Source organism: Meriones unguiculatus, chromosome 7, assembly GCF_030254825.1.
Source record: "Meriones unguiculatus strain TT.TT164.6M chromosome 7, Bangor_MerUng_6.1, whole genome shotgun sequence".
NCBI lineage: Eukaryota > Metazoa > Chordata > Mammalia > Rodentia > Muridae > Meriones > Meriones unguiculatus.
This window is the reverse complement of record NC_083355.1, coordinates 11796055-11819949: the sequence shown is the minus strand read 5'-3', so window position 1 is coordinate 11819949 and position 23895 is coordinate 11796055. Positions and strand designations below refer to the sequence as shown.

General features: G+C 37.0%; 1 protein-coding gene across 5 annotated transcripts in view; it reads right to left on the bottom strand.

The window, feature by feature from the left end:
* Abca6 (ATP binding cassette subfamily A member 6) overlaps positions 1-23895 on the bottom strand; it is a 67931-nt gene that overhangs the window by 20342 nt on the left and 23694 nt on the right. For 4 of the 5 annotated variants that reach the window (XM_060386480.1, XM_060386478.1, XM_060386479.1 and 1 more), the window contains 12 exons: positions 22721-22831; positions 21588-21763; positions 21291-21410; positions 20911-21049; positions 20087-20177; positions 17823-17962; positions 14519-14638; positions 13251-13434; positions 12704-12870; positions 9473-9606; positions 7754-7891; positions 3226-3333 (listed from right to left, as the gene is read on the bottom strand). In XM_060386480.1, the coding sequence (XP_060242463.1) occupies positions 3226-3333; positions 7754-7891; positions 9473-9606; positions 12704-12870; positions 13251-13434; positions 14519-14638; positions 17823-17962; positions 20087-20177; positions 20911-21049; positions 21291-21410; positions 21588-21763; positions 22721-22831 (1628 nt within the window). The remainder of the gene's footprint in view (positions 1-3225; positions 3334-7753; positions 7892-9472; positions 9607-12703; positions 12871-13250; positions 13435-14518; positions 14639-17822; positions 17963-20086; positions 20178-20910; positions 21050-21290; positions 21411-21587; positions 21764-22720; positions 22832-23895) is intronic. The other variant, XM_060386481.1, reaches the window with a different exon arrangement.

The window sequence follows — 23895 nt, the reverse complement described above, 5'->3', positions numbered from 1 at the left end:
TGGCACTCTGCCTGGTTTGTCAGTGGGTGGGGATCAAACCCACAGCTTCCTGCGTGCTAGGCTGAGCTACAGCCCAGTCCCTTTGGCTTGGTTCTTTCTACTGAGGGTTGCTTTGGCTACTCGTTCTTTTTAGAGAAGGGCTTTCTCTAGTTATTCTGTGAAGAATACGCTAACAGCATCCTAGGATCTAATTTGACAGAGTAGATGAGAACTTTCACAGAATAGGTTTGGTTTTTTACCAAACTTTATTCCTACTTGGAGAGTTACACTTTACATTTTAAGTGTATTAGTAATTTAGTACTCAGATCAAGGCTGTGAGATGGTTTTATTCTTTTTTTCTTTTTGTTTTTTGAGGCAGGGTTTCTCTGTGTAGCCCTTGGCTCCTGGACTCACTTTGAAGACAAGTCTGGCCTCAAACACAGTGATCCGCCTGCCTCTGCCTCCCTGGAGTGCTGGGATCACAGGCGTTCGCAACTGCGCCCGGCTTGGTTTATTTTTAGCTCCACTCCCAGGCATTTTTTTGGGAAGTACTTGAATTTTGCATCTTGGAAAATCATATCAAATTCATGTGTGTCTACTGTCTACATGCTAGACATGTGTCTCTAGTACCCATTTGCTACCTTTAAGGTAAGATGATATCCCAAATTCTTTTTGGGAAACTACCCTCTCCAATTCTGAAAGCAATAATGGTGGGATATAAACAGCCCCTCCAGCTAATTATCTCAGATAATAACAAACAAATTTTTCATGCCTTTTAGTCTTTGTTCTTTCCTCAGTGTGTGCCAAACTGTGGTGTGGTTGATGGAATTCTGTCATCTCATATCATGAGGTTAGGGTTCATCTTCAGAAATGTCAGAGTTGTTGTTTTGGACGTTTTAGGGTCAGAGGCCAGGATCTGGCAGTCCTAATAAGTTAAGGCTTGCCACTCACCCTAATGTGCCAATCAAAGGGACAAAGAATACCAAAAAGCAGAGAAAAGAGATTTGTTCAGTGCAGTCATATTGGGAAGGCAAGGCACAGGCAGGGATACTGGCATGGGGCTGGGGTTTCCATGGAGGACAAGTATATGCAAGTGGTATGCATAACTAAAGCGGCATGGTCAAGGTGCGGGCCATTACCGACCAGTTATTGTCTCAGCTCCATCTCTCCTGCAAGGCAGTCTGGTAAATTTGGGAAAACTGTGAAATCTCTGTCTGGGGAGCAAGAGCCTTTTCTGTCTGGCATCAAGTTTTAGCCTTTCCTTTCCCCCAAGATGAGATCTCTAGAGAAAGTTTAATTCTTTGGAGATTATTATTTTACTAGTCTGATCATCAAAGGGAGGAACGTAGATGTTTCTGTATCTGTTTTGCTGCCAGTCCTGTGTTCCTTGGCCTTCAGAGAGCAGGCTATCTCGCAGCACTGCTTTGATACATCTACTGCATGGAGCAGCGTTCTTTTTGTTTGGTTTGGTTTGATCTTTCAAGATGGGCTTTCTCTGTGTAGCCTTAGTAGACCAGGCCAGCCTCAAACTCAAAGACATGCACCTGCCTCTACCTCCCAAGTGCTGGGATTAAAGGTGTGCACCACCACCACCTGGCCAACATTGTTGCTATAGGAACAGACCCTTCTCTTGATGGAGTCACTGTTGCCTCTGTTAGCAGTGAACCTAATCCTCCCAATCATTCCTGATCAAATGGTTTTACGAGATATTTAATTATTTTCTCAAGCACTTGCTACTGTGAAATCAAAAGTCAGGATACTCAAGATATGTAAAATCCATAGGATGTTAATCTATTCTTTGATACAAATTACATAAAAGACGGTATCAACATTCAACTTAAATTCAGAGCAAGGAGGAATGACTAACTTCTTCTTGTGTGCCAAGTGCTGGGCCAGCGGGTCTTGTCCTAACAAAGATATAAATTCACCCTGTTTGCTCATCTTAAAAGATATGTTGTTGTCATTGACTGGCTTATGCATTGCATACGTGTACATGTGTGGAGCTGGGTGAAAGTGCAAGAATTTTAAAGGAAATTAATGTTACATTCCTATTGAAACTAATTGTACACATAGTGTTCAGGAACCTAAGATCCACAAACCCAGTTCCCTTACCATGTTTTATTTGGTATGCTAATGCGCAATGCCACCTAAATCCATAAATAATGAAAAGAAATCTAAATATTTTCTAGTCCTCATCTTGAGGTCAAGCATGGGGCATTTTCAACAATGGTTTGTGTGTGTCAGCTTTTGAAATTGTTTGATTCTAGATTTTGCATCTTTAGATTATATATGCCTCTGAGTGTAAGAAAAGAAGATTATGGATATGAGAGGGCATGGGAGGAGCTGGAGGACTTGGGAGAGGGAGAAATTATGTAACTAATTCAGTATTTGTACATGAAGTTCTTGAAAAACTTTAATTACGTTTTTAAAAAGATCAAGCCATACGTTGGAGAGAGATGATGCAATGGTTAAGAGCATTGTCTGCTCTTTTAGAAGTCCTGAGTTCAATTCCCAGCAATCACATGGTGGCTCACAACCATCTATACTGTGATCTGATGCCCTCTGCTGGCATGCATGCATAAATGCAGATAGAGCACTCATATACTTAAAATAAATAAGTAAATCTTTTAAAAATATTTTTAAAAAAGATCAAGCTACTAAAAATAAAATAAAATAAAGCCTTCCAAATATTTCCAAGTTAAAATTAATAACAATGGTAATAATGATGATGATGATGATGAAGGTTATTGTGAACCTAACGGATAAAATAAAATTTCCTTTTCCTGTGTATTTTCTGTGAAGGTTGGTGGCTCAGGATGATGAATGACAGCAGGCTTATATAAATCTTATATATTTGTCTGGATAAAGAATGTAAACAAACACAAATAAAATGTGAAATTATGAATTCCAGAGAACAAAGTGAATATATGTCTTAAATTTGATCTTAAATGTCAACCTCATTGACTGTTTTCCTTGCAGCTAGGAAATAGTTCATTCAGAAGATATATAATATTCTGCTTTGAAGATTTAAAGTAATGTGACAATCTGAAAATAACTTTGAAGTAAAAACCCTTTTGCATTTTAAAAATAAGCTTTTTGAGTCACCTGAAATAATTCCAAACTACATTGTCTAAATTAATGTATGTTTCAGTGCTTTCCCATATCACAAGGGGAAAATATTTCATACTTACAGCATTAAAAATACAATTACTGAAAATCTTAAAATCTCCTACCCACACTTCTTACTTTGTAGTCACTGACGCTACTCATGGCAATGTGTGGAGAAATGCTGCATATAATAAGCAAGATACACAGGGAAGTTTCCACTATCCCAAACCAGTACATCGTAATGTCCTGCAAATACAAAAGAAACTTTTAGTAGAAAATCAAAATATGGTTTATTAAAGTGAAAATTATACTTATCATTTATGATGAGACTTAAACTCAAAAAAAAAAAAAAAAAACTGAGAATATGTCAGGACCAGCTTCGGAGTATATATCCAAAAGAAGAATCAGAGGGCTTTTGGAGAGAAATCTAGACAACAGTGGTAATAGCAACCAAGAAGCAGAAATAACGCGAACACCATTAGTAGGTGTGCTAAGAAAGAAAACTAAGTACACAATTCTAAAAGAAAGAAAATCTTGTCAAAGGCTTCAAGATAGACTCTCTTGGAATATATAATACTAAGTGAAATAAAACTGACAAAAAGCACAAATATTGTGTGTTTACATTGCACAAGACATGTAAAATAGTCAAATTCCTAGAAACAGCAAGTGAGAGGGTAATTCCCAGGAGCAGAGGAAAAGAATGAAGAGTTGATAGAATTAAACTGTTGTTTTGTGGGCACAAAGGTTCCCCTCCCTTAGATGAAGAAATTCTGAATTCTGAGAAAGCCTGACATAAAATAAATTTTAAAAAATTAAAAGGCAGGTGGCTAGAGAAATGGCTCAGCAGTTAAGAGTGCGTGTTACTCTTCCAGAGAGCCCAGGTTCCTTTTCCACAACCCACACAGAGCTTACAACTGTCTGTAACTCCACTTCCATAAGGTCTAGTGCCCTCTTCTCGCTTCCTTGGGCACTGCATGCACATAGTACACGAACATACATGTAGGCAAAACACCCGTACAGGTAAGATAAAAATATACACTTCTTTTTTAATGAAAAAAAAATTAAGAAGCTGATCACAACTGTTTCTTCAGGCTGTTTTTCCCCTCTTTGGGATTCTGGGGCTCAAACCCAAAAGAGCTTTAAACATGCTAGGTAAATTTTATTCTAGAGGAAGTTGTAAGACATCATGTGGATGCCGGGAATTGAACTCAAGAACTTTGGAAGAAAGTGGGTGCCCTAGTAAGGGGAGCAGGAGCTATCTCTGGCATGAGCTCAGTGGCCAGGTCTTTGATCACCTTCCCCTGCAGGGTGCAGCCTTGCCAGGTCACAGAGGAAAATGCTGCTGCCAGTCCTGAGGAGACCTGATAGGCTAGGATCAGATAGAAGGGGATGAGGACCCCCTTAACAGGGGACTTGGGGAGGGGCATAGAAGAGGGAGAGTGGGTGGGATTGAGAGGAGATGGAGGGGGCCACATCCGGGATACAAAGTGAATAGATTGTAAAATAGAAAGGTAGATAGATAGCTATATAGATAAACAAAAATAAAAAACTATTTTTTAAAAAAAAAAGAACTCTGGAAGAGCAGCCACTCGCCTTAACAGCTGAGCCAACTCTCCAGCCCTTATTCACGGTTTTGCGGCTATAGTGAGTGGAGTTACTTTTCTGCATTACTTTTTCAGTATGCCATTGGTATTTAGGTAGACTGCTGAATTTAATGTTAACTTTGTATCCTGACACTCTGATGAAGTATTTATTAGCTCTATGAATTTATAACATAGTCTTCTTCAATTTTTATTTATTACTACTACTACTACTATTTGTGTGTGATATGTCTGCCTAAGTCACATGGGCAGAAAACAACTTTGTGGAATCAGTTCTTTTCTTCCACCTTGATGAGAATTCTGGGGATTAAACTCACATCATGGGATTTTTATTGCAAAAACTTTCACTTTCCCATTAAGTGGTGTCATTGGCTAGGTGTTGAAGTCTTTAGGGTCTCTTATGAACAAAATCAAATCATCTTTAAGAAAACTGACTTTCTCCTTTTCCATACGTATCTCTTATTTGTTTATACTGCTTTAGTGTTCTACAACTTGAAACACATCGTATTGAGTAAGAGTGGAGGAAGTGTGCACACCCTTGTCTTGTTCCTGATTTTAAACACTTGGAAGTTCTCCATTTAGCCTGATGTTGACTGTAGGTTGGTTAGAAATGGCCCTTATTATATACATATGTTGCCTATATCCCTAATCTCTCTAGCATTTTTTTTGTAATTATTTCTTTTATGTTTTGAGATTTTAACATAATTAGGTTGTTTTCCCCTTTCCCTTCCTCCCCGCAAACACTCACATAAATCTTTCCTTGCTCTCTTTCAAATTCATGGCCTCTTTTTCATAATTGTTGTCATGTACATGTATGTGTACACGCACATGTGTATTCCTAAATACATGAATACAACCTTATCAGGCTATATAATGTTACTTGTATGTATAGGTTTTAAGGGTTGCCCTTTAGGTATTGGATAATCAACTGGCGTGCTCCTCCCTGGGGAAGACTATTTCTAATGCTCTCAGCAGTCCTTTAGTTGTCTGTGGTTCTATGCATAGGGTTGAGGCCTCAAGATCTCTCCACCCACCACATCCCTGTTAGCATGGCTATCGGTGTTGTCTTTGTTCAGCTTATATATGGAAGATATTGGAGGTTGTCAAAGACGTTTTCTGCGACTATTGAGATGAGTCTGTAACTTCTGTTCTTAGGGACATTCACAGGATTCATTAATTTTACTGGTAAACATATGTTCAACCATCCATGCATCTCTGAAATGAAGTCAGAGTGATCATAATCCTTTTCATTTGTTCCATAATCCATTTCATTTTTTCATTTGATTAGTGATTAATTTATTGAGAATTTCAGTATTTATGCTCACCAAAGAAATTATTCTGTTGTTTTCTTATTTTGTTTTTCTGTCTCTGTGTGGTTTTGGTATGACCACAATGATGGCTTCGTAAGCAGAAACTGGAAGTGTTCTGATTTCTTCTGTTTTTGGAATAATCTGCTAAGCATTGGTCTTAATTCTTCTTTAATAAATTGGCAGACTCCTGCATTAACACCATCAGGACCTGAACTTTTTTAGTCATAAGATTTTATTACTCCTTTGATTTTATTGTTTGTTATAGGTATGTTTAAATTATTTACCTCATTAATTATGGTATATGCATTCTATAAATTCATCCATCTCAGACAAAGAGTGCACATTAAAACTACTTTGAGACTGGTTCTCACCACAATTAGAATAGGTAATTTTTTAAAAAAAGAAAAGTGGTGGAAAGGAAGTGGAAGAAGGAGATCTTTATTCACTGTTGGTGGGAGTATAAACTGGTGACGCTACTACAGATATCAGTGTGGAGGTTTCTCAAAAAGCTAAAATAAAGCTGCCCTATGATACAGATATACCAATCCTCTAGAATTATCCAAGGGACTCTATCCAAAAGCTAGAACAACAGAAAAGGATATGTAGGCTGCTGGGAAGAAAAGTCATCAATGGACCCTGCTTGCTACAATTTTCACCTGCCACGCAAGTGCAGTAGTGGTAAGACCACTAAAGGAATAACTAATGACTTTGTGACTAGATTTGATATCTTCTGTATAGAAGGGAAACGGTGACTGTTACTGTAACTCTGGTCAAAGGTCTGTAAATGGGAGGGTCACAGACAGATCTATGGGAGACTGGCTGTCCTCCTGCTGTTTTGATAAATGGACATGTAGACATAATGCCTGCTAAACATTATGTTTACATCCATAGCCTAATGCACAGACAGATCTATGGGAGACTGGCTGTCCTCCTGATGTTTTGATAAATGGACATGTAGACATAATGCCTGCTAAACATTATGTTTACATCCATAGCCTAATGCTGCTCTCATCAAGGCTCAGACAAGATTCTCCTTGTGGATATATGGTGACAGTTTGCTGCAGAGAATCACAATGGGTCAAAGTGCCTTGAGAATAAGTAGTTATTGAATACTCAGCCCTAAAGAAGACATGTATGTCACCCCATCCAAGGCCAAGGGAACAATCACAGAAGAGGTAGGAAGACTGTGAAAATCAGAGGAGGGAGAAGAGGACTATGAAATTCTGTCTTTAGGCTATCACTTCAGTCACAAACATAAAGCACCTGTAGCTTCCTGCAAAGCTTCCACACATGGAGGTGGGGTGGTGGGACTGCTTGGAAAGAAGAAGAGAGTCAACAGATGTGGGAAAGGAGTAAGAGAGGGTAATTAAAGTGAATGCAATCACAATGCATTCTATACATATATTAAATTGTCAAAAAATAAATAGAAAGTTTCTCAAAAAAAATGAGAAGTCATTGTCACTTCTGGGTTGGAATGACAAAGAAAGGAAGTACTACAACTATAAAGCATGATGGTGTCTTCTCACTTCTTCTATCTCTCACCAATAATTCCCTTCTATAAACTTTCTAAAGCCAGGATTGTGAAAATGCAGCCAGTGTATATCACTCTTTCAATGCAAGCAAACTGAGTCATTGAAGGCATGAGTCAGGCAGCATACAAACTATGAGAACACAGTAACCATCCTTAGGACCAACAATCAAGTAATGTAGGCTCACTGTCAAAGATTTAACTGTTTAAGATCAATTAATACTTACTGCTGAAAATACTGTTTCCTTGATTCTAATATGCTGTGTATGGTTGAACATATGAAGGATCCCATTGCTGATGACGTTCATCAGTATAGGAAAGCAGTACAGCCTCTTGGTATTACACACAACTGAAAATCTGTAATCCTTAAAACAAACCAAAACAAACAAATAAGATAAAATCCTTGACAGATAAAGGAACCGTACACACACACACACACACACAACAGTCAGGTTTTATCTATGTGTTGATCTTCAAGTTAACTAGCTTTTCTCAGCCTTCATTTTCTCATCTGTGAAAGAGGGGGTCATAACGGGTTCAGAAATCGATTGAGTGAGACTTTATTAGATCCTTATACAGTGGATAAAACAAAGCCAGGATCCAGTTAATTCCAAATTTCATTAGTGTAATCAGTATCATATCATTTCATCCCTATTTTGCTTATGAGGAAGCTTTAGCTATAATGTTTAAATGCTGCCCTTACAAGGAAATATTGTCAGTTTATGGTGAGCAAGCAGATAGGAAATAAAAATGGAATATAAGAGATTTTTATGATAACATTGCCTAGGATTTTTATAATTTCAAAGAAAATATGAATACTTAATGTTTATGAAAGCGTCCATACAATCATGTCAGTACTGTTTCAATGTTAAAACTATCAAGAGTTTGTATAATAAATATACAAAAATCACCAAGCAGATGTCACACAAGTAGTTTCTAAAGTTGACATAAAAATAGTGGCATTTTTTACAATATGTTAAAAATTATATATTTTAAATTATATTTAAATTTTTACAATATATGAAAAGATACATCTTTTAAGGCTTCTAGTTTTCTTTTGTGTTTTGTTTTACATGAAGGAAGAAAGAAAAACATGCTTTTTATTACTTTTGTCTCTTTTTTTGAGAACCTTTCTCTTTATTAGAAATTATTCAAGAAAATGAAGTACATTTTATAACATTTTATTATCTAGGTCTTATGAACTCATTCTTATCTGTGAATTATATCTTGTCATAAGTAGTTGCTATCAAAACTTAAATAATCTATGAAATAGTCACATAAAAATAAAACAGTTTACAAATTAATATATAGTTTTCTTCAAGACATATCTTGGACACTAAAAATATGGCTGTTTGTGCAAACTATTAATTCTGTGTGCAATAATTAATAATTCTGAGTCTAACTCTCTGTAGTATACTTTTGTCTCTTAACTTTACTGAAATGCAAATGAGACTCAAGTTCTTCTTTACGGATGTATTTGCAACAGGTGTGTCCTTGATAGATCCTTGATGATTACAGTTAATTTGGAATTCAAGAAGAATAATTTTATATTTTACATTTCATGCAGACATTATAATATTTAATGTATATTAATAATGTACATTATAATATTTAATGTATTTTCTTAATATATAAAAAATCATGCACTTGAACATTAAATAAGTCATTAAATCCATAATTACATTAATCAATGATTTTGTAATATAATAAGTTATTTAGTTTAAGCAATGGACTCACTCCCTTTTAACACAAAATTACTTAATTTTAAAAAAAGATAGAAAATGTTCCACCAAAATATCGGTTTATTCAATATAGACTCATATGTTTTGCTGAGTTGAGTTACTATATACTAGTTTTCTATCTTTTTAAAACAACTAAAATGTAGCCATTTGATATTGTATTTCAGTGTGTGTAGCCACAAAAGCAAAAACCAAGAGGACACATACCTTTCGTTTTCCAGAAACTATAATTGCTCCATTGTATGAAAGGCTTTCAGTACCATTTGTGTTTTCAAAGTCATCTACTTCCAAAACTATGTTCTGACACTTCAGTGACTGTATGAAATCTTCAATATTTGATTCTAGTATAATTTTGATAACAGAAGGCAATATAAAAGGAAGTAAAAAATTTTATGAGCATTATAAAGTTAACATTCCTAGTATACCATGAGGCATACTTCATGCATGACATAACTCATTCACTCATCCATCTTCTATTTAGTAAATCTTACATTATAATAAATTATCATCATAATTCCACCTAATGTCCGTTAATATGTGATACCTAGAAGAATATAATTTTATTTTGTAACTTTTCCTTTAAACTATATAAATTGATAATTTCTGGAGAAGTAATAGGTGAAATACTACAGATTGCTCAGCTGATAACATTTTCCTCTTTTTCCTAACCTAAACCTAAAAATTAAATATAAAAATAGATGTATGATTCATGTTTTCCACTTTTTCATATATAATACATACTGTATTTTTCTTGGAAAAATACACGGATGCCACCATCAAATAAAAAATTCTTATGTAATCTAAAATACGAAAATGGGTGAAATTACGTGAAAGAGGAATAAAGCTAAGGAAACCCCACAGGCTGGTACACACAGGAGAAAAATATGCAACAGCTGACTAGTTTCTATAACATCAAAACTCAAGTGGACAAGGCGTTATCAGCTCTGAGCCACAATCCAGCTAGAGGCGGAGCAAACTGAGAAGTCAGGGCCCTCCACATTGCACACCATGACAGCTGCTGTAGTGGTCTCTGGGAGCATCCCTCATTCATAAAAGATGCCTAAGAAGAGCAGCAGAGCAAGACTTGGGATAACTGCAAGCACCAGTAAAGGAAAAGCAAAATGGATAACAAAAGAGACCTTTTTTTTTTTTTCTGGCCTTTGAAGTGAAAGTTCATACTGGAAATATATGGGGGTCTAAGAATTGGACAAGTAAAGTAGTATCAAATACAAATCTGGGTTCCTCCAAGATGGGATACACATAGAAAACCATGTTTCCGTGTACACTGGGGAAGTCACACACCACAACTACATTCCACAGTAGGGTACAATAATGGTGGGTACCATTCACATAAAGAAAACAGGGGTTCTCATATGGGAAAATTAACACGTTGTTAATAATCACATCACACTTAGAGGAAGAAGAAACATGACAAAATAAATCTCCAAAATACTTGACAACTGAATGCAAAGAGGGTTGGGGGGGCATGAGTGAACACAAGTGCCTTATCCTCAGGTTGAGTGGAGAAAGAGATGCCAACAACCTGAAGGGCAGACAGCAATTCTCAATGATAGGAAACAATATACAACTCAACACTAAAGAAACAAGGAATTTTACTTTCTAAACCTGAAAGGTAAAGTAATGAAGAATGAAAGAGAAAACTCTCTACAACCTTGAATCAAAAATACCTGTGAAAATTGAAATCAGAAAGAAACTTAAGACTGCTACTCTGAATGGTGTGTGTATACGTCTTGTTTACTAACGTTTCATCCCAATTGCAGCTTCCCCTCCCTCCTCTTCTCCTAGTCCCTCCCTCTCACCTCTCCTCCTACCCATCCACCCTTCCTCTCTTTCTCCTCAGAAAAGGGTCCTCCCATGAAGATCAATCCACCTTGGCATAAGCAGTTCTACTCTGAATGTATTTATAAACGTCTTTGGAAGAAACAGAAAAGCTGTTCTTTCAAGTAATTTAGGAGTTAAACAGAGAACTCTCTGTAGAGGGTTGTAGAATGGCAGAAAAACATTTAAAGAAATACTCAACATCCTTAGCCATCAGGGAGATGCAAATCAAAACGACCCTGAGATTTCACCTGACACCCATCAGAATGGCTAAAATCAAAAACTTAAGTGACAACACATGCTGGAAAGGTTGTGGAGAAAGGGGAACCCTCCTCCACTGTTGGTGGGAATGCAAACTTGTACAACTGCTTTGGAAATCAATCTAGCACTTTCTCAGACAATTAGGAATAGTGATTTCTCAAGATCCAGCTATACCACTCCTAGGCATATATCCAAAAGATGCTCAATTACACAACGGGGAAATTTGCTCAACCATGTTTGTAGTAGCTTTATTCGTAATAGCCAGAACCTGGAAACAACCCAGATGTCCCTCAATTGAGGAATGGATACAGAAATTGTGGTACTTCTAGACAATGGAATACTACTCAGCAATTAAAAATGAGGAAATCATGAAATTTGCCCTAGAAACGATCATCCTGAGTGAGGTATCCCAAAAGCAGAAAGACACACATGGCATATACTCACTTATATAGACCTATAAGATAGGATAAATATACTAAAATCTATACACCTAAGGAAGATAAACAAGAAAGAGGACCCGGGGTAAGATTTAAGCAGTTCTAAAACAATTATCCATTCTTTAACAAAACAAGGAGTTTTCCTGAATCTTCTTGAATTTCATCCAAGAGCATGAAGTGTCGACATCTCTTCTTTGCATGTCAATCAAGATGTATTACAAACATGATACATGGTAAGTAATAGCAACAAAGAGAACAAAAAGATCTTCAGCTGACTGATACTCCAACCAAGGACCGTTCATGAAGATAACCTAGAACCCCTGCACAGATGTAGCCCATGACAGCTCATTATCCAAGTGGGTTCCCTAGTAAGGGGAACAGGAACTGTCTCTGACATGAACTCAGGGGCTGGCTCTGGCCTTGCCAGGCCTCAGAGGAGGACAATGCAGCCAGTCCTGATGAGACCCAATAAGCTAGGGTCAGATGGAAGGGAAGGAGGACCAGTGAACTTGGAGAGGGAAATGGGAGGAGATAAGGGACGGAGGGTGAGTTGGGAAGGAATGAGGAAGGGGGCTACAGCTGGGATACAAAGTGAATAAACTGTAATTAATATAAAAATTAAAATTTAATTAAAAACGTCTTCAGCTAAGATAAAGCTCTCTCTCTCTCAACAGTGATGGCGGCCAGGTATAAAAACTGGTGGCCAGAGTGGTCAGTCACAAGTCCCTTACCCATGTGTCCACTAACCTTGTCCTCCCCAAAATCAGGGAAAGTGCACTGCTTCTCAAGGTCATTTTCTATAAATGTACATTTTTCTTCTGCCAAGATTCGTAACTCCTTCCATTGTACTACATAACACTTAAATATCTATTTCTGTATTAAAACATCAATCTCTGTTCACCTGTGTTATTGATGACCAATAGGCTGGTTCGCACACCCTGAGGAAATTGTCCAGGGGACAGGAAATACAATTCTGTTTTAAATTCCCAGTCGTTTTTGTTATTTAGCATACCATCAGCAATCTTGTCCATAATCAGTGGGAAGAGTGCAATTCCAAGAATCAACAGACTAAACAACAAAGAAAAGTTAGCATAGGACTCTATAGCATTTTTTTCCTCAGTAATATATTCTACACCTCTTTGTTAGCTATTAATTCTACTTTATACAACCATAACTTAAAGTGCTAACATTCTAAAAGTATCTCAACGTGTCACAGTACTGAAAGGCGTTGTTATTTAATTTCACTATGAAAACTAAACAGCAAGCATCCATAAGTCCAATCAAGAATTTTTATACACGCAATCCCAACTGTAAGTAAAATCAATATTACATTCAGCTCTTGTCTAGCAGGAATTCTAGGTAATGTGCTTTACTTCTAAATATTCTTGTAGTTTAAAACTTTTAAAATTTTATATCTTAAAAAAAAAATACAGTACTCTGATACTCACAAGGTCAACATGGCTTTTCTCTCTCGTTTTAGTTTTAAGATGCGAAGTCGTGCTATTGCACAGACCTGCATTCTCCAAAGGCCCATGGCACTCACAGTCTTTTGCACTTTAGAAAGAGAAGGATAAACCGGCTCCATTTCATTTAAACTTTCTGAGTCTCTTACTGTTTCTCCTTTCTCAAAGTCTGTGTGAACACACATACATATTATAACTATCATCCTGAAGCATAAAAAAAAAAAACTTTTCTTCATAAAAATTCTAAATCATTTTATGTCTGATCCTATTTTTACACTTTCGTGCAAAGTAATTATTTAAATAACATTTTCAATATCTCATTAAGGTTATACACCATCAATGCCTTCAGTATTTTCTTTTTATAGTTATATCTTTACAATTTCCAACATGATGAAAATATGAAAAACGTTTTGAGTTATATACTCCTGAATGTATGATAAATATATGCCAAAAGAGGAATTCAGAAAAGGGGTAATTTTGCTATGCTCAGTGTTTGAAAAGACAAGCATTCAATTGTAATGCTATCCTGAAAGAGTTCAAAATAACCCTTTTCATCAGGATCAACAGTTGTTAATGCTGAAATACTTAAATCTAATGTGTCAATAACCTGGGCTTGAAATGAAAAAATCATCAGCTCTGAAAAAGCTTAACATATCTATGCTGCACAGATACATGAGCTATAATTGGAATGGCTTCTGAAGAATCATCTAATTGTTCTTAAATTTTAATTTCTCGTCTGTAAAATGGTGTCAATCACATATGTTGAAAGAATTATTACAGTAATAAGATATCGATATACCACAGTATTTGTCCATATGGATCAGACTGTCTGTAAAAAAGAAGAGCTCCAAATGTGACAATTTTATCTCCCATTAAACTACCTGGAAGTTGGTAAGAATTCTCTCCATACAGGCCTTCTCTCTTAACAAGTAAGAAACAATTTTTATAAGAAGTAATGCTCAGATGCCGTACCTCTAATTAAAAACATTTCCAGCCACAGAGAACTTAAGAAACAGTGATCATGGAGACAGAACTGCTGCAATACAAAGTAGTTAGTTTTCCAAAGAGGAATTTATCAACACCAAGAGTGGACCTCTGGCTAGCTGAGCTGATGATGTCAGGAAACCTAACAGCCCATGTCAAACAAAAGAGTCAAACAAATATACAGTGGTCCGCATTCCTTAAGTCACTACAGCTAAAATGGCACACGGCCATTTATTAACTGATTCTGTGAATTATGCAAATAGATTTACCTCGTGTGGTGGTAGCTGATGCTCCTTCTAGGTTCCTGAAGACTTCATTCAGACTTGACATGGACACTTCATAATTAATCAAGCCCTGGCCAGGATATCTATCCAGATCACTGAAGAAGTCTAAGTCAACAGAAGGAATATATAAACTTTCAAAATAACATAAACATACTAAGCCTAGTAAATTAATGTTTGTCTTAAATATTATATTTAATGTTGTTCAGAAATTTCACATCTTTGTTATATAATCATAATTTAAAGGAAAAAAAAAGCACTCTGTCAGAAATTATTATGCCAAATTCATCTTCAAGGTGTCTGAATGTATCTTATATTCTTAGATTCTAATTTTCCTATGGACTCCTCTGAGGACGTATGATCAGTCATAAAGACCATAGTCTTTTTACCACCATAAAACAAACCCATGTAAGTCCCTACCCATTCTGGGCCTCTTTTTGCACGTGTGTAACACTTGCAACTGCTCCTTCCAAGGCTACCCCCTTTTACGTGTGCTCTGAATTTTATCCTCCAAGGACTTCCCAACGCCATCTCCTTTCTCTTCCTTCATTATCTTCTTATGTACCTACTGTGTCAAGTAGAATGCTATGGTGTCCCCCAAAGCCAAAAAAATATCTTCCTCCCATCACTATCTATATACACATTTGTCTCCAAAGACTTGTCAACATTTGACCTGCCACATCTCACAAAAACCTAAGGTCCATATACTGTCCATTCCCCTCCATAGAAGATGCTCTCTTGTAGGTTACACAGGCTCTCATATTTTAAATTTAATGAGCAAGCCTTTATTTCTCTTTTATTATGTTTAAATATAATATTTTCACTTAGTCTTTGAAAATTGTTACATATGTATACAATATGTTTCCATATTCAGCCCCACTCTCCCCTCCAGCCTCTCCTGGATCCCCATGGCCCTGCCACATCCCATTTCTAACTTCATTGAACTGTTCTTTTTGTTGTTGTTGTTACTCCCTTTGCCTTTCTTCATCTTTCTTCTTTTCTTTTAATCTTTAATAAAGCAATTTACTTGGGCTGTGGACACAGCTCCGGGGAAAAAGTTTACTAATCACGTCTCATTTCCCTCTAACTATGTGTAGGACTTTCAGCTCCTACATCCTTCCTGATTTCTCCTTTGCTTTCTCTCAGAGTTTCAGATCCTTAAAAATAAATAAATAAAAGTTCTTGTTCCACCCACACACAAATTCAGTTCCTAACCCATACAGAAGTTCCTCAAATTCATGCCTCATTTTGTGCCTTGAGCTCCAGTGTCCTATGTGTAGCTATATACTGGAGCTTTCTTTTGTCAAAAAGCATTCCCCAGTTAAATTCTAAAACAGAGCACTAATATTTTCTTCTTACTATGATCTAACTACTCTTTGCACTACCTTATAATAAATATCGTTGTCTTCCATTCACTAATAGAAGACAAAATCTACAAGTCACATTCTGTATGCATTCCGTGAGACAGACCTTTCAGCTTTATGATAAAGTATTTTTTTTAAAGAGATCTACTCTCTGCCATCTTTACTAGTACCATGGTAGACAAGAGGTCCTTCTAAGCCTCAAAATTAGCTCCATAGCTAGCCTCTTATGGAATGCTTGTTCACTTATATCTGGAGTAATCTTCTATATGCCAACGATGGAAATAGAGGCCGTACATTAGCTCCCTCCAGATTAATGTCTTTTAGTGGTTTCTCAGTGTGCTTAGAATAAAAATCAATGTCAATAATCAAATATTAAAAGTCCCTTCAGCTCCAGGAGCGATTCATCTACCCTACAGCTTTATGCATTCCTACCCACACTCTGCTCACTCTCTTAATTTCCTTCAAACATTCACTTTGCTTTCTAATTGAACTGCATTTGATTTTTTGGTCTTTGACCCTACTCTATATAAACACTGGCACTAGAGTGCCTGGCTAGTATGCATAAAGCCCTGTGTTTAGTTTAAGCCCTAGCATCATACACACAAACACAGAGAGAGAGACGAACACAAGCGTGTGTCTAAAAACAATCCTCACTCTAATTCATGTGGCCTTGTTTATTATGTTTCCAAACAGTTATAGTTCAATTCTCCCCACCCTTGTATAGTTGTGTATAGGCTCCATGAGAATAGAGGCTTGCACATAGTATTTAATGCTATGCTTCTAGTATAAAGCAGTATTTTTAATATAATGGATTTGCAAGATCAAAACACTGATTAATCATCTCTTTTCTGGGAAATATACGGATGCTAAATGAGCTTCGAAAAGATTCCAAAATCCCACCTTTCTGCATGGGTTGGGTTATTGACCAATATCTCTACAGAGAGTAACTAGGTAAGTAAGACTGTAGCGAACAGTGTGTTTTCTAGGATATGTGCATAGAATTCAAGGGACTTGTCGTTCCACGTCCCAGTATGGACATAGACACATCATTGGATTAGCAGAAGCCTGGGTCTCTTTAAAATGCCTGCTGTGGACTAGAGCATCAACATCAGTATTTAACTAAGTGGTACCAGCATATAACTGCCCATCATCTTCCTCTGACCAAGAAGGTGGGCCACTTGTTCCTTGGGGAATTTTAGTCCAAGAAAAGAACAGAATGATATAGAATACCACATTCCATAATCCTTCAAGAATAAAGAGAGCAGATATATTTGGGACTAGAACTAAGAGCTAAATTTCTCCGTGTTCACGCAGTGAGACTAAATACATAAGCTATGTTTTTTTCCTTGAAAAATAAATGCACATACAAATAAAATGAAAATACAAAAATACTTGCAGCAGAGACCTTCTTATCACAACCTCATCTCCACTGTACTCATCAGACTCAATAAAATTTGCCTACAAGAACATCTACCTGAATAAGATTATTTTTACTGAGCTTAGGTGTATGCCAAGTTAATGTTCAAAGCAAGCCAAAGGAGCTAACAGTTAATATTCCTGGGAACGTCTCTCACGATGGACAGGTGAAGTGAGCTAAGCAGTTTCCTCACAGTTCTCCAGTGGTGTCACTGTGAGAACATTGCCTCTCATTTCCCCCCAATGATGCTGTGCTTCAATCGCCCACCATGGCAACCTGCTCAATGATGCAAGCTTTCTTAGGTTTCCCTCCGTCTTCTTCTCATGTCTCTTCCCTACCGGTACTTCCATTGACCAATTACCAAGTTAATATAGTGCACTCAAATCTTCATCCTAATTTTTTGTTGAATGATAAAGGCTAGGACAAAATTTAGATCCATTAAATAACAAAAATTATTGACAACATTCAATTTTTTTCTGTAATTTTATTCCAACATAGTCATATATGTTACCTGGAAACTTGCTTGTCTTTTCCAATGGCAAAATGTACACAAGCTTTTCTTTGGTTTTTGCTTTTAATTTAGCATCAGGGATGTGATGATTGATGAAGGATGTTAACTGCTCTGAATCACATGTTTCATTCACAAACAAGCTAATATTTTTAAAAAGACAAATAAATTACATTTTTGTATTGCTGACACCCTAAAAAGTTGTTTGAATGTTATTTTTCTTAGCTTTTATGAAACAAGCAAAATGAATAATAATAACAATAATACACCAGCTTGAAAATCTTGTCATCTATACACAGAATATGTACAAACACAAAACAACTACAAATACACAAACACATGCTCAGAGTGGCGCTGGTGGTATAGTGCTGAGCATAGCTGCCTTCCAATTACATGGTCATTGTAGTTAGTGTTGAGTATGTAGTATAAACATGAGCAGACAAAGAGGAAGGCATCAAATAAGAGATTCCGTAGGGAAGGTAGCTAGCGCACCTGGCAGTGAACTATCAGAAATTAGTATACTATCAGAACATTCTTGGTTTGCTTTCTGGTGGAGATTTTTGTCTTTTAGAATTCTTTGTAGCCTACACTCAGGTTTCTTTTTTTTTTTTTTTCTTTATTAATTACACTTTATTCACTTTGTATCCCCCCTGTGGTTCTCTCCCTCCTCCTGTCCCAATCCCTCACTTCCTCCACCCTCTGCATGCATGCCCCTCCCCAAGTCCACTGATAGGGGAGGACTTCTTTTCCTTCCTTCTGATCCTAGTCAATTAGGTGTTTTTAAACATCGTTGTCACAACTCTTTGGAACTATATTCACTCCTTACTCATACAGGTTTCTGTTAGAATTGCCTTGGTTTCTTTTTTAATTTTATTTTATTTATGTATTTATAAATTACAATTTATTCACTTTGTATCCCCGCTGCAGCTCCCTCCCTCATCTCTCCTTCCAGTCCTACCCACCCTTCCTCTTCTCCCCCTATGCCTTTTCCCTAGACCCCTGATAGGAGAGTACCTCCTCCCCTTCTCTCTGACCCTAGCATATCAGGTCTCATCAGGGCTGGCTGCATCATCTTCCTCTGTGGCCTGGCAAGGTTGCACCCCTCCCCCAGAGGGCTTATCAAAGAGCCAGCCACTGAGTTCATGTCAGAAACAGCCCCTGTACCCCTTACTAGGGAATCCACTTGGAAACTGAGCAGTCAATGGGCTTTCCTTGCACCGGGGTTCTAGGTCCTCTTCATGCATGGTCCTTAGTTGGAGTGTCAGTCTCTGCAGGACCAACTGGCCCAGGTATTTTGGCTCTGTCATTCTCCTTGTGGAGTTCCCTTCCAGGTCTTTCATTTCTCCCTTCTTCCATTAAGATTCCTGAACTCTGCCCAAAGTTTGGCTATGAGTCTCAGTATCGCCTTTCATACCCTAGTGGGTATAGTCTTTCAGAGGTTCTCTGTGGAAGGCTCCTCTCCTTTTCCATGTCTTCTCCTACTTCCGATGTCTATCCTGTTTGCCCTTCTGAATGAGATTTAAGCATCTTCCCTGGGGTCCTTCTTGTTGTTTAGCTTCATTAGGGCTATAGATTTTAGTATGTTTATCCTATATTATATGTCTAATATCCATTTATAAGTAAGTATGTATCATATGTGTCTTTCCGGTTCTGGGTTACCTCACTCAGGATGATCTTTTCTAGTTCCATCCATTTGCCTGCAAATTTCATGATTTCCTTGTTTTTAATTGCTGAGTAGTATTCCATTGTGTAAATGTATCACATTTTCTGTATCCATTCCTCTGTTGAGGGACATCTAGGTTGTTTCTAGATTCTGGCTATTACAAATAAAGCTGCTATTTTACATAGTTGAGCAAATGTCCTTATTGAATGGTAGTCCTTACTGAATGGGTTAGGTTTATAATGTAGAAATTTTTGCAATAGTTAGCCTTACTATGGGTTACAGGAAAACAGGCAAATTATTTATTCAACAGTTCTCAGTCCATTTTGTCAGAGAAAAAGCTTGAGACCTATTCTCAGAAATGTGCACCTCTGGTGAACAACTAGGAAAGCATATATTGGGCTGGAAAGATGTCTCGGTGGTTAGCAGCACTTGATACTCTCCAGATGACCAGAGTTCAGTTCCTAGTACCTAGGTGGCTCACAACTGCCTATAACTCTATCTCCAAGGTGCCCATTGTCTTCCTCTGACCTCTACAAGCACTGCCATTCATATCTAAAAACCTCTGAAAATCATCTGTTTAGTCTTTTCTCAAAAAATTCTTTACCTTAAGTGATATCCAAAACCCCATTTTCTCTTCAGAAACACAGAAGAACCTGTGCATTTCAGACTCCCATTGGAGATGATCACTTTTCTGTCTGAGTAACAAGAAGCAAGAATATTAGCAGTTATTTCTTTTTACTCTAGCAAATAAACATGAGAAATGAAGGCTCAGAATTCGAAAGGAATGCTCTAGGAGGCATAAATGATCCTGTTGGACATTTGAAATTTTGAATCACATCTTAAAACTGCTGCAATTGGCGTTCCCAGCACTAATCTTTTTAAGCTTCCTCCTATACTTCCAAATAAAAAAATAGATAGATAGATAGATAGATAGATAGATAGATAGATAGATAGATAGATAGATAGGATGTGCCACCATTCCTGGACTGTGTGTGTGTGTGTGTGTGTGTGTATGTTCTACATAAAAATAAATATATAACTATATTATATATAAGTAAATAATACTCATTTCTTAATTAATTTTTTTAAAAAGGAAAAGTAGGTATCACTTCAAGTTACATATGAGTATATTCTTTAACTGGATGATAAGGAACAGGTAGCTATTTGTCAAGCAAACATATATTCAATATTTAGGAATTTAGTAAACATACAAATGATCTGGAAAAAGTTATCACAAGTTTTCTCTACTGGCCACAATCCAACAAATGTGCAGCCAGTGAGGAGCTCCAGGACAGGACTGGATTCCCGTAACCTATAGACTGCTTTGGGGTTGAGATAATGAGAACAGGGTTCTTACCCTAGGAATAAACATCACATACAAATTCCCCACAGTTTTCAACATAATACCGATTTACAATTATCAGTTACCAGCAAAGAGGTCTGCCTCATCCATGAACTGAGTACTGAGGAGGATCACACGGTTAGCCCTGCGTTGCTTCAGAAAACTCCACACTTGCTGCCTGGAAAAGGGATCTAGTCCCACAGTAGGTTCATCTAAGAGCAAGATCTATAAAGGATAAAGATACTCAAAATAGGATCCCTCCAAGTTAACTATATCCACACAGTCGCATGAAGAATAAGAAAAACGCAACCAATAAACATAGCTGTAGTATAACTTTGTGTAATAAGCTCAGCTTATTTCCTGGCACACTAAGTGTAGTGTGATACATCAAAGCTCAGTCACCATTAGTGGTAAAGAGCATGACTTGCTGACAATCTCCTTTCTTGCCGTGCAAAATCTTACTTACCCGGGGATCGCCTAACACAGCAATCCCAAAGGTGAGCTTTCTTCTCTGTCCTTCACTTAAATGTTCAGTGAGGTTATCCTGAATGTTTTGCATGTCCAATTCCAGTACGATTTGTTGTACCTATACAAGAAATATACACAAAATGAGCCATACTTTACAAACTTAACTGCCCATTCAAGAAGGATTTCTTTGACTAACTTTCATTCATAAGGGTGGATAAATGGCTGAGAGTTCTGTGATCATGATGGAAACGTGCTAAATGGTGGGGAGCTGAGATAATGCAAACTCAAAGTCTACCTCTTGTTCTACTTCCTGTGGAGGAATCCCTTTTATTTTAGCAAAGAGGGTGAGGTTTTCCTTGACAGTGAGTGTTTCAAACTGAACATTATGTTGAGGACAAACACCAGTCATCTTGTTGATTTCCCTCAAGTCTTGCATTTCAGAGAGGTTTTTATTGTAGACTGTGACTAATCCTAAAAAGAAGGTTAAAATATTTTAAGGTTAGCAAGGTAACATATTTCAATATATTTGGAGATCTCATTCAACAAAATCATTCCATATGCTCATAAGTATATAAAATTATAATTTTGTTAACAATTGCTATCCTTAGCATTAAGTTCATACTACACAGCGTGTTTTCTCTGAGTAACACACAATGGGTTACAAGTGATTCCCATGAAACCTGGGAAGTACACTCAAAACCATATAGTTTTAGAAAACAACTTTAAGTAAAGATTATATCCATCAAGCCATAAAATTTCAAATGCAGGCATATATTTGCCTCATTCTCTTATCATATATCTTATTTTCTCATAATTTATTCATTATATATCCCGATTGAATCTCCCTCTATCAACTCCTCCCAGTCCCGCCCTCCCTCCTTCTTCCCCCCTATTCCTTTTCCCTAGTCTACTGTTATAGGGAGTTCTCCTCCCCTGCCATTTCACCCTAGCTTATCAAGTCTCATCAGAACTAAAAGACGCCCCACCATTCAACAAGGATATTTGCTCAACTATGTTCATAGCAGTTTTATTTGTAATAGCCAGAATCTAGAAACAACCCAGATGTCCCTCAGCAGAGGAATGGATATAGAATTGTGGCACATTTGCACAATAGAATACTACTCAGCTATTAAAAACAAGGAAATCATTGAATTTGCAGGCAAATGGATGGAACTAGAAAAGATCATCCTGAGTGAGGTAACCCAAAAACAGAAAGATAGGCATGGTATACAGTCACTTATAAGCAGTTATTAACCATACAATATAGGATAGACATACTAAAAGTTACAGACCTAAAGAAGCTAAGTACTAAGAAGGACCTTAGGAAGAATGCTTAAATCTCATTCAGAAGGGCAACAGGATAGACAACAGAAGCAGTGGAAGAGAAGGAACAGATATCTTATCTTTGAAATATTGTATTTTACTTACCCGCTGTTGGAACATATAATCCATTGAGGATGTTTAGTAATGATGATTTGCCAGCTCCACTGTGGCCCAGAATTGCCGTGATTTGACTCTCATATATATCCAAGAACAAGCCTGTTTTTAGTGTGATATATTCATATCATCAATAACAGAGTATGAGACAGGGCTAGTCCTACACAGTGAACAGGGCAACTGAATTTCCTGATGAATTTAGCAATATTTTATATAACACACAATGTAAGAACTTTGGTAACTTGAACAATGCTACTGACACAATGACATTGGTAAAATACTGACAACAATATGGTAATAGTTTAGGATCTAGCAGAAGTCTGAAAAGGGCTAAAGCATTTATAAAATAAAGATTAATAAATTACCTTCCAAATTAATAATCTTTTTTAAAAAGATGAATTGCTTAAAAACAATGTCATGCTGGGTGTGGTGGAATACAACTTTAATCCCAGCATTTAGGGGGCAGAGAAGACAGGAGACTCTGTAAGTTTGAGGACAACCTGCTCTATGTGGAGATTCCAGGACATCCATGGCTACATAGAGAGACCTTGTCTCAAACAAAACAAAACAAAAAAACCAAAACATACTAAAACCACAATTTTGCACAATTAAAAATATATATTAGCAACTTTTATATTTGGGGCTTGTTCTTGTTTTTGAGAAAACATGTAGCTGTGTAGCCCTAGCTAGCCTGGAATATTTGTTGTTTTTAAATAAAAATATTATAGCATGGCCCAGTGAGATGGCTCAGTAGATTCCTCTTGCTGAGGAAGCCTGAAAACCTGAGTTTTACCTCCAAAATCAATGTAAAAGTGGAGGAGAGAACCAAGTCCAGAAAGTTATCCTCTCACCTGCACATAAGTATTATGGCCCATCGGCCCTCTCCACAAACACATCGTGTACATGAGCACATACACACACCCTAATAAATTAAGAAATCAATTGAATACAATAAAATAATGATACACTGCATTTTTGAAAGCAAGAAGAAAGTGGCATTGACCACGCTGGAACTGATTCTTATCACATCAATAATTAAATATAAAAAGTTGGTTCCCTAGTAGGGGCTTTCTCTGGCATGAAATCAGTGGCTGGCTCTCTGATCACCTCCCCCTGAAGGCCACAGAGGAAGACAATTCAGCCATTTCTGATGAGACCTGATAAGC